General features: G+C 33.8%; 1 protein-coding gene and 1 pseudogene across 1 annotated transcript; both read left to right on the plus strand.

The window, feature by feature from the left end:
- Nucleotides 1-1,336: 1,336 nt before the first annotated feature.
- LOC125204256 lies at nucleotides 1,337-3,505 on the plus strand. The gene is made up of 5 exons (XM_048102858.1): nucleotides 1,337-1,396; nucleotides 1,860-2,583; nucleotides 2,676-2,988; nucleotides 3,077-3,180; nucleotides 3,256-3,505. Exons 2-5 carry the CDS (start codon nucleotides 1,862-1,864, stop codon nucleotides 3,305-3,307), a joined length of 1,191 nt encoding a protein of 396 aa, XP_047958815.1. The 5' UTR covers nucleotides 1,337-1,396; nucleotides 1,860-1,861; the 3' UTR covers nucleotides 3,308-3,505.
- A 1,717-nt stretch (nucleotides 3,506-5,222) lies between these two features.
- On the plus strand, nucleotides 5,223-5,337 carry LOC125208727 (annotated as a pseudogene).
- The last annotated feature ends 6,953 nt before the right edge of the window (nucleotides 5,338-12,290 follow it).

The following is a 12,290-nucleotide window of genomic DNA, read 5'->3' on the forward strand; positions in this document are numbered from 1 at the left end:
ACTTACTATATTATTAAATTGTAACCTAAATGAAATATTAATACTATGACTCTTCATTTTTTTCATGATTAACTACCAACTAATGACGTTCATTGCCACTTACCCACTAAACTATTAACTTTGAGATTTATATAGTTGTCAAATTATGAAGAGATTAATTTAAATATGGATGGCTCTGAGTTTGTCCGCTTTAGTCTTGCATAGTATTATTGTTACATTTACATCTTGCCTTTGAATTTTTGGTGCAGGTGCATCTTCCGCATTTGTTGTTTATGTTGTTCTCCTTGCATGTCTTTATGGCGGAATGTATAATTTTTTCATGTAGTGCTCTATATGAATATTAGGTTGGTGGCAGCTCTTATTCATTTGTCTTTCCTGAACATGGTATGGGTAGTAGCAACTACAGGGGAAGTAGGCGATGCGGGGTATACTATTAGGGTATGCAACCATTTTTTTTCCCTACTACATGCATGCATATTGATATCAGTTGTATATTCCATGCTATTTTGCTGTATTTTTGTTGATGATTTTGATCAATTTGACTATCTTCTAATATTTATTTATACATTATTTTTATTGACATGTGTTTGTGATTGATCTTTTGTATTCCTGTCCCATTCAAGATGACCATCTTTCCTTTTTTATTTGTCTCAATCAAGATGACCATTTTCCAATTATGGAAATAACCCCTTCTCTCCTCTCTCCACATTAAAATATTCAATTACATTTTTTCTCTCTAATTTATTCCACCTAACAACACTTCCTAAAATCCCGTGCCACTCAAGAATGTGATCATCTTGAATGAGACGGATGAAGTAGTATAAATCTAAAAGTGATTTAAATGATATGTGATTTGTGTGAAATTTTAAGTTTATAAATTTATTTGGTTATATGAGTTTTTATTGGTACAATAAATTGCTATTGTATAAATTTGTGATTTTAGAACTTGAAATAATAATATTGTTTCTCATTCAGTATATTTCTTTGTTTGATTTTATATTTTTTGATAATTATTTTTTATTTTATATATTATTATTTATTATTTCAGATTTCATATAAATATATTTATGAATTTATAAAATCATTTTATAATATAAAATAAGTTTAAATAAAAAAATAGATAGTGCATTGCACGTGGATGGGTTATACTAGTTTTCTTAGAAGTTAATTTGATATTATTTATATTTCCCAATATAATATTTATGATACTCCATAATCCATAGTCCTATTTTCATGTTTTCCTTTTGATTTTACATTTCCTCATTAAATTATATTGTAATCATTATAATATATACAAATGCCTTTCAAATTTTCTTCTGTAACGGCAACACCAAAAGAAGGGGCAAATCGCCGCCGCTGAATCGCCTTGCTAAGCTCACCTCCGCCGTCGAAATCGGTACGAGTCGGTTTTAATTGTCTTTAATTAACCTCTAAGTAGCTCAATTTCGCAAAATTCATCCTCTGTTTTCCCTGCTATGAGTTGTTCTTCATTCAATTGAAGATTTGTACTGACTGATTAGGGCTAAAAATTATTTCCATGAATTGATCATTCTCTGTGCTTTCGTTTGGTTGGTTTGGTATTGTGTGGCTGTAGAGACAATGCCGTATTTGATTTAGGTTAATTATTTCATTCTGATTTAGGTTAAATCGGTTAGATATTTCTGTGTTCATGCTACTGTGACCATATCTCTAACACTGAATTCATACCACAAATTTGTGTAGTTGAATAATAAAAAGCTTCTGAAATTGGTAGGCTGATTTCTGTTTTGGCATATATTTAGGAAAATGTGATAACATTTTTGAGTTTTGGTTAATAGAAATTTCTTCATTTAGGAGAAACTGATTGGATTTATTCTAAGGAATGGAACCAGAGAATATTTTGTTCGGGAATTTACATCTGGGAATGATGACACCTCTAAAGGTAGCATATATTGTATATGATGACCCGGATAAATCTTTCATGCAAGGCGAGACTTCCATGTCCACTGGCTTATTCAAAGATTTTCGTATCAAGATAAGCTGCTTGCCCATGGACTATGATACGTATATGGCTCATGGAGGATTCAACAGGATTGAGAAATCGAATACCGTGGAGATAAAGTTCTTCGACTCAGAAAGGTCTAATGCAGGAGTCGAGAAAATAGACTATACGTTGAAGGACTGGCTAGAAATGAAGCTATTAAAGGGCGACAACGATGTTGAATACTATGCTGATTTAAGTCATCCCATGCACTGGTGGGATTATATCGAATCAGACTTCAAGAGTGTTTTTCGTCCTATCATTTCTGGGATCAGAGTACTTCACTGTCATGGTAAGTATCATGGCAATCTGTTGAATGGAATTGCCATCACTATCTCAGAACAAGATGAATCTGTGGAGGGCTTACTGTTCGGCATGGACAATCAAACAGAAAATCTCTCGTTCGAAGCTCTATGCAGCCGGCAGTGTGACGACATCAAGAATCTCGTGCACTTGATCAAGTATGCTTCAACGTATCCGCTCATACGATCAGATCCCGAGCGTCAACCTCCTTCCCCTCCGAGCGTTGTACAAGTGCTATGCCTACAACAACTGGAAGATAGGTAAGCATCGTTTTGTCCCTTTCCTATTCTTCTTCTCTACTGTCTTGAATTAAAATATATCAAAACATGAAATTTTCTATAACTTTATGCAGGATTTCTTCAATTCATTTGAACCCTGAGTGTTCTCGTGCACATTGGGATCTAAATCCAGTACTCTTATGGAGGCAGCGTGAGATGATAGACTTCTTGATGATGATGTATCGGATCCTATTAACATGCAAATCTAAACTCCTCCAACAGAGTGTTGCCTCTGCTTTTGTGAACAAAGAATGGGCAAGACAAGTGACGGAGCGTGCAACGCAGAGCTATATCGATATGTTAAACCGTGACGTAAGTGCACAAAAGACAGGGATGGGAAAGCTACGTTTCTACAGAAACTGCCAAGAGCATATCAGACCAGAGAATGTATAGAACATATCAGTATTTCTACACATAAATTACTACTATTATATATTTTGCACTTTAATACTGATTTTATCTGTAACTTACACAGGGCGTGTATAGTTCCATGGGCACCCACACAGCCATTGTCGAAATGATCCCAGAGTTGATTCCCGAAGTTGTGAATGCTGCTCATTTTATGATCACCGGCAACAAGTAAGTTTTGTGGTTTTTAATTTATTTATTAGCTTAGAGGATGTTCATTTGATACATGTTTTATATTTCGTGCAGTTTCAGCAATTATGTAAGAATTCTATTCGCGGACATGAATTGGAAGGTTTGAAAATCATGTAAGAGCTCTATTAACAAAATTGGATTGGAGTTAATTCCAAATTTGTCCTAAGTTTTTGTAAATTGTTGAATGATATCTCTGTTTTAGCTAAACCCTGTCTGGTCCTGTAGAAAGCTTTGATTCACTGATGAACATTGACCTTCTAATTTTCACCTACTAATGAACTGATTAGTTGTGTTGATTGTCCCATTTTTTTGTTTATAGATTATTTTCAAAACTTGACTATTGTGTTAGAAATTTTAATTATGTTGTGTCTATGGAATGTCTTGTTCTGTTACATGTAAAAACCTTGTTTAACCTTATTATGACATATTATGTACTAGAGGATGTTCATTTGATATATTATGTACTAGTTGGTTAGTCGTGCTTTGATTTGGTGATTGTTTATTTCGTGCATTTTCGGTGTCTTGCTATTTGGGATTATTTGTTTGGTGCGAGGAGATTGTGTTGTTTGCTGATTGATACAGCAACGGATATGAGCGAGCATGTCCTTTGGTCTTAGGCATTAATTATTCTACTACCATAAGCCAACACGCTCGCGCTAATTCTCTAGTGTTCTTATATTCGTTTTATGTGGCGGGTATTGATTAATATACTATAAATTTTGATCATTCGATAGTAGATAATATGGTGTCCGATATAGATATAGAGATGTTGAGATTTTTTAAATGTTTAGATCATAAAATAAATAAGAAGTTGTTTAAACCGAGAATCAAGAAGCATAGTTCTATATAAGTGAATGGTAACTTAGGATGACAATTTGAACAAGCCACAAAAGCATGATCCGAATATACATGAAATTAATAGATTAATGTACTCATAATATAGCTTGAATTTTACTTGCACTTTGAATTTTAACTTAATTCTCCAAAGCCTCATTATGTTGAATTTCAACTTAGTTCTTGAATATTTTCACATATTATTAGCAACACATTTTTACGTAACTAATTTTACATTATTCTCTCTCTTACTTTACCATTTCTCCACTTTAACTATTTATTATAATTTTTACAAAACGAGTGCGTAAAAGTGACTGGGACTCCTAGTGGAGGACGGAGGGAGTACTACATTAGATGTATATATAAAATCCGAACCATAGACGAAAACCAAAGCGAATGATTAAATATATAATCTCTATAGTCAATTCATCCTACTAGTGTTAGGAGCAATGAAGACAAAGGAGCCACACGTGCTAAAGAAGAAAAACCGTAAGATTAATGGTGTTCTCCCTTCTTCTTCCTCTTCTTCTCTCAAAATTTTCATTAAATACTCCCTACAACTGCACTAATAACTGCCCAAAACCGGCCTCCCTATCTCTCCTTTCTTTCACGTGTAATATTTTCATTTGGATTGTCAATCAAGAATAAAGAGTATTAGGTAGAATAGATAATTTAGCATTAGGCATACTCACACTCCTTTAATATTAAAATAAATTAGCAAGTTAAAATATTAGCTAATCCAAATGAATTCATCTTCCTTTTCCATCTCACAAGGCTCAAAATTAGCTGAATAAATGTCGAACATTTGATTCACATCAAACGGATTGATGTTAAGTGAGTTTTTGATCGATCAAATTAGCCCTACAAATTGCTTGAATCAATTAATATTGTGTTCTCTATTCTAATTGGAATATTTATATAAATATAAAATGTCGAGCTTCTTTCATCGTGGCCCATGTAGTGATGTAGCCCACGATGAATTAATGCATATATCATATATGCTGCAAATTCCAATTGAATTCTGATGATCTAATCCCAACATGAATTAATTCTGAGAGAATTAGTAATTTAAAGAGAAGGAAACATTATATTCCGAACTAGTATTACATTAAATTATTTAATTAATAAATTTTAATGATGCTCAAATATTAGTAAAGTCATGGCACATATTTTCAACTCACCAGGCCCAGCCCAAGTTTCAAGGCCAGTTATTTAAAAATTGGAACAATACAGATAAGATTAGCATGGCCCTGCGCAAGGATGATCCGAATAAATCGAGAAATTTTTTCTTTCCTATTTTTTTGAATCAATGGTTGCATCTTCATTTCGCAATATATTGAAAGAATACATCTTTAAAGTAACTTTTTGATTCCTTAGATGTTTATATTCGTATTTTAGCAGTATTAGTATAATTTCTTAAAAGTGAATTTGGTATTTATATTGTTTCCTAACAGAGTTATAGTTTTGACCTTATAAAAAGCATTATTTCCTTTTATATTGTTTCCTAACAGAATACAGTTTTGACCTTATATACGGAGTATTATTTCCTTCTACATTCATGTTTTCCTTTTATTTTTATATTTCCTTATAAAATCAGATTTTATTTTGCTTATATAAACGCCTTTCTTATTCCCAAACAAACACAACACGGCTATTCTTTCCCTTCAATTTCGTCTCCTTTTTAATTAGTTACTCTGTTTTCTTGATTAGGAGTAACTCCAAAAATGGTGTCCCAGTTTCTAGATAGGCTTCTAAGGGTGATTACATATGCTCTGTATAGGCCTCTAAGGGTATGCTTACATAAAGGATTCAACAATATCGAGACTTCGAATACCTTGGTGACGAAGTTCTTCCCCTCCAACATGTCTTTAGATGCTTGGCTAGAAACGAAATTATTAGCGTGCAAAAGCAACGTTCAATACTATACTGATTCAAGACATCCCACGCACTGGTGGGATTATATTGAATCGGATTTTAAGAATATTTTTGGCCCCGTCGTTTCTAGCATTCGAGCACTTCATTGCCATGATAAATATCATGGGAATCTCTCGAACGGAATTGCCATCAGTATCCCAACTGAATATGATGAATCTGTGAAGGGCTTGGTGTTCGGCATCGACAGTCAAACTAAAAATCTCTCAGTCGAAGAGCTAAGAAACCGCCAAAGAGAAGACATCAAAGATCTCATACAGTTAATCAAGTACGCCTCAACGTATCCGTTCATGCGAGCATATCCAATGTGCCAACCTCCTTCCGCCCCAAACATTGTACACGCGTTATGCCTACAACAACTGGAAGATAGGTAAACATCGTTACATCGTTTCTACTATCTTGAATTAAAATATTTCAAATCATTAAATTCTCTATATTTATATGCAGGTTTTCTTCAATTCAATTGAGCCCTCAGTGTTTGCGCGCACATTGGGATCTAAATCTGGCAGTATTATGGGACGAGCGTGATATGATACACTTCTTGCGGATGATGTACATGATGCTGTTTAAATACGCATCTAAACACCTCCAACAGACTGTTAGCTCTGCTTTTGTGAACGAAGATTGGGTTAAACAAGTGAAGGAACGTGGAGCTCAAAACGTGATTGATGTCTTAGACCGTGACTTAAACGCACAAAAGACGGGGATGGGAAAGCTACGTTTCTACAGAAACTGCATAGAGCATATCATACCAGATAATGTATAGAACATTTCAATATTCCTACACATAATTACTACTATTGTATTTATTGCATTCTAATACTTATTTTTTATGCAACTTAGGGCGTATTTGATTGCATGAAGACCCATACAGCCATCATCGAAGTAATCCCAGAGTTGATTCCCGAAGTTGTGAATGCTGCACACATTATGATCACAGATGACAAGTAAGTTTTGTAGCTATCAATTTACTTATTAGATTAGAGGATGTTCATTTAATATGTTTTATTATTTCGTGCAGTTTTGGCGATTATGTAAAAGCTCTATTCTCGGACATGGCTTGGAAGCGTTGACAATCATGTAAAAGCTCAATTCACAAAATTGGATTGGAGTTAATTCCAAATATTTGGCCTAAGTTTTTGTAAATTGATGAATGATATCTCTTTTCTAGATAGATATATATGTTGCTGGTTCACTATAAATAATAGTAACTTTCACTTACATTGTTCAGTTATTGATACTTATAATTGTTTCTTGGTGATACAAACTCGATGGTTGCCTTTGTTGATAAAATAGGTTCAAAGAGATATGGTGTAAGAAAAAAAAAACTTGAAATTTCAATATACTAATACTATGAAAAAGGCAAGATGGAATGCAATGTGAATGAGCAAATGCACACATAATGCGTCTAATCTAATCAGAATCATAGAAATTGACAACAATTACAAGCTTCATAGAAATCCATTTGTTTGCAATATTGATACCAATTTTCGTAGATATCTATCTACTTTTGGAATTCTTTTGTTAGATTTGATTTTAAAACAGAGAATCTTTAAATTAATTAAAAGGCAATCTTTCAAATTAATATTTTAATTCGTATTATTAAACCATTTTATACATTCCTTAATTTAAGGAATTCGATATTCTAAATTATGGCAGTTATCATATTTATATAATTTTCCTTAATAAAAAGATTTCCATAATATATTATTTAATTTAAAGAACCCGATTTTCTTAATCATACTATATTATGTGAATTTCAAGATTGGGGTGTGTATCTTCTGCTTCTATTCTGAATTGCGCTGGTGCAGGTATTTGTTATTAATCATCACAGTTTTATGGTTTTGTTTTTCTTTTGCTTTAGTTACTACTTGTCTCTCATCAATACTACTATAATAGATAGATTCATTTAATGATTAAGGCTAATTCCATGGTATATTACTATTTTGATTGATTCGATAATTAATCTAATTTTATAAAGTACAATAAAATAAATCTCAGGATCAAAAGCTAAAAGCCAAACACATTATAATCTCGAGCACAAGTTAGCTTGCTTGTACAATTGTCATGACTTCAGTGGCATAGACTATGAAGATCTGGTTGAGCTCGAGCACGAACTCGAGCTCTCGCTAAATAAACTTCGAGCTCGAAAAGTAAGTTCAAATATCCAACTCATATTAATTAATTTAACCACTATTCAACTAACTCATCAATATAATGTATTAAAAATGTCGTGTTGACATTTTAATGTGATCGTGTTGACATTTTTAATACACTACTTTGATGAGTTAGCAGGTTAGCAATTTAAGAAAATTTAACATCATAACGCACCCCATAACTACATAGTATAATTCTCTTATATCAGGTTCAGCTCATTCCAGAGCAAGTGGAAAATCGAAAGAGAATGGTACACGGATGAGTAATAGTATTAGTATTATTTTCGTTAACTAATACTCTCTCTGTCCCGCTTTAGCAGTCCCATTGACTTTTCTGCCTTTTTTTTGTAAAAATGATAAAAAATAGTTAAAGTGGAGAAACGGTAAAGTAAGAGAGACAATAATGTAGATAAGACCCTTCTCTATATTATTCTCTCTCTTAATTTACCATTTCTGCTATTTAACTATTTTTTTTTATCATTTTTACAAAAAGTGGGCAAAAAAGTCAATGGGACTGCTAAAGCGGGACGGAGGGAGTACATGATTGAGTAATATTTTGTGTTGGTTTTGATTCAGGGTGATCATATAGGGGGCGGTATACGCTTCTTGTTGATTAAGTATCATGACGAAAAAATGAAGTATCCGGATGTGGATTTGAAGGATGCTTTAACATCTGGATCGCATGGCTTTTCTTGTGTTGAAGGCGTTGTGTATAAAGACATTCCGGGTGATATTGGAGTTTGTCGTGTCGGTGGTGCTTTGTTCTTGGTTAGAGGTAACTTGAGACAGACAGAGCTCAGGCATGATGGCTCTCAACGTTCCGTTCCTTGTGCAAGAAAATGGTTGTGGTCTGCACCGGCACCACCAATAGCCGGTGGTGGTTCTTTTACCATGACTTGGACTCGTTGCGACACTGCTATGCATTCAAGCCGAGAAATTCCCATGGTAGTCCCATTACGTGATGGCAGGATATTCATCTGCGGTGGCACTTTAGAACGTGAATGTTGGGTTGAGATATACGACCCGGAGAAAGGTGAGTTCGACTGCAGGGATGTGCCTGAACACATCTTCAATCCCTTTCCATACTCTTGCTTTCAGTGGAACGACAAATCGGTTATGTTGTACTATGACAATATTAACGTACTAGGAGAAGGAGATGTACACGAATCATCACTTGTCTTGTATGACGTGGAAAGAAACAACTGGGAAATCTTCGCAGAAAACCTCCCCGCCTCTCAAATCAATTGTTGGGGGGATAGGAACCTCATATATGTGGGGGGAAACATTCTATTCATTATCGATGAAGCATCTTGTTGGTTCGTTTACGATCTCTCTACCAAAAGAGAGGTCAGGAAGGTGGATGTGAGGGTTAAGGATGAGAAAGTGATCAAAGCTTTGTATCTTGGCAACACTGATATTAAAAGTAGTAGTTGGATGTTCTACATATTCTTGCCAAATGTGGAGAGGGGCATGGAAAACGGTGCTCCATTTCATTGTAATCTTCATTATGCCAAGGTTGAAGTTGTCGAAGGAAAGGGCGGGGATTACATTGCTGCAGTTCAGTTCAGCGGTGACCTCAAAATCGGTGGCTTTAGTGACCTCTTTACTAATTTGAGCCCTGTACTAATTATGATTGATATGGTTTGAATTAGAATTTTTCATAATTTGAAGGTCCTTTTATTATAATGAAATGCTCATTTTTGCATGCAGTATTGCCGATGAGGCGAGCCTTAAGAGAGTTGCGGAGGAGGACCGCCTCAAAGAGAGAAAGAGGAGGATGACAAGTGAATGATAGTTATAGTTTAACCATTTTAACTAACTACTTGTGTGCAATATTGATGCCAATTTTCATACTACATTTTGAATTCTTTTGTTAGATTTGTTTTTAAAATTTCTTTTTGAGTCATTTTATGTGATGATCATGTCATTATCTACGTTGATAAAAGCTAAATAAAGTTAGAGTTGGAAAAGTAAAATCAAATATATATTTACTCTTCTCAATCAATTAACTACTACTTCCTCTGTCCCAAGGAAGATGACGACTTTCTTGAACGGTACAAGATTTCTATTTTTAGTAATGGATCATCTTGATTGAGACAAATAAAAAAGAAAAGTGAGTCATCTTTAATCTTAAATAGGACGGAAGAAGTAATAACCTACTACTATTATATATTGTATTTAAGAAAATATAGTTTTTTATACTTCCTATGTCAACCAAAGATAGTCTCATTTATACATTTTTTTAATGTAAGAGAAACAAGAAAAAATGAATAAATTAGAAAATAGAAAGAGAATCTTTAAATTAATTAAAAGGCAATCTTTCAAATCAATGTTTTAATTCGTGACAATCTTTTAAATCAATTTTAATTAAAAAGGCATTTAAGTAATTATAAAACCATTTTATACGTTCCTGGTTTTCGGTATTCTTAATTATGACAGTTATCAATTACCATAGGTACGTGGGGGTTAAGACGTGTGATTAGGGATGTCAGTAGGCTCCGTGGACTAGTCTAAATAGCCCGCCAATTTTATAGGGTTAGGGTTGAAAATTCATAGCCCGATAAGCTCACACCTGATTAGGGATGGGTTGATACGATATATCGTATCGAAAACGTTGTATCGTGTATTGTATCGAAAATATCGATATGAAAGAATTTCATATCGTTATCGTATCGAAAGTTTCGATATAAAAAAATTTCATATCGTTATCGTATCGATATTTCGATATATCGTATCGAAATTCGATATATCTTTAAATATTGATATATATCGAAAATTTCGATATATATCGAAAATATCGATATATCGAAAATTTTCGACATATATCGTATTTTCGATATAAAACGATATATCGCGATATAAGGAAATTCATATCGTTATCGTATCGAAAGTTTATCGATACGATATCGTATCGTATCGAAAATTACGATATATCAAAAATTCGATAATTTTCCGATATTTTTCAATACGATACGAGCGATATATCATTTTTTCGGTATTTTTCCCCAGCCCTACACCTGATTAACACACAACCCGTTAGGGTCAGACCCGAAAATACGATGGACTGGCCCGAAAACCCGATAAAATTTTATTATTCCAATTTTTACTCCTAATCCGACACTTCATTGATTGATTTTATATATATAGGTAACTAAAAAAAGTAACTTCTAAATAATTATTTAAATTTCTAAAACATGCATTAAAATTTTACGAAATATCTCAAATATTAGTATTTGATCAAGTTTATGACTGAGTTTAAGCATATATCTCAAATTTATCATTATTAAATATTTTACATTTTATGAATATAACTAATTTTCATCATGTTAATCTTATCGGTAGCAACCCGATTAACCCGTTGGGCTAGCCCGAAACCCGAGCTTTTAGGGTTAGGGTTGGACTTTTATAACCCGATAGAAATCGCAACCCGACTAGCCCGCACTCGATTGACCCGCAACCCGGTGGGCCGACCCGATTGACACCCCTACGTGTGATATATTATTGTCAAACCAAAAAAATAAAAAAATAAAATCATATGTAGTATATAAAATTTTCGTTAGTTAAAAGATTTCCATAAAATAAAATCATATATAATTTAATGAATTTTCAGATTGGGGTGTTTTGTACTGAATTGCGCTGGTGCAGGTGAGGGTTCAGTTCTAGGGTTTTCTTTTTCTTTTACTTTAATTACTACAGATACAAGCCATGATTAAGGCTAATTCCATCGTTAATTTATATTAGTTTTTCAGTGATTCAATAATTAATCTTGTTTCTAGGAGTACAATAAAATACTAAATCACAGGATCAAGAAGTGCTAAAAAGAGTTTAGCCGAATCATGTCAAGCCAATCATATTATAGACTTGAGCGCAAGTTATCTTGGTTGTGCCATCGTCTTGACTTCAGCACCACTGTCTATGAAGACCTGGTTGAGCTCGAACACGACCTCGAGCTCTCGCTAAATAAACTTCGTGCTCAAAAAGTAAATTCGAACCCAACCCGACCCATCTTTTTTTAACTGTTACTATTGTATAAGGCCATCCGCAACGCTATCTCTTATCCGTCTCTTAACCGTCTCATCTCTTCACTATTCATGGGCCCCATTGTACTTTTCAGCTCATCTCTTAACTAAGAGACAGCACCTGCAACCCTCCATCTCTTAACCATCT

The sequence above is a fragment of the Salvia hispanica genome, chromosome 2 (genome assembly GCF_023119035.1).
Source record: "Salvia hispanica cultivar TCC Black 2014 chromosome 2, UniMelb_Shisp_WGS_1.0, whole genome shotgun sequence".
Classification (NCBI taxonomy): Eukaryota; Viridiplantae; Streptophyta; class Magnoliopsida; order Lamiales; family Lamiaceae; genus Salvia; species Salvia hispanica.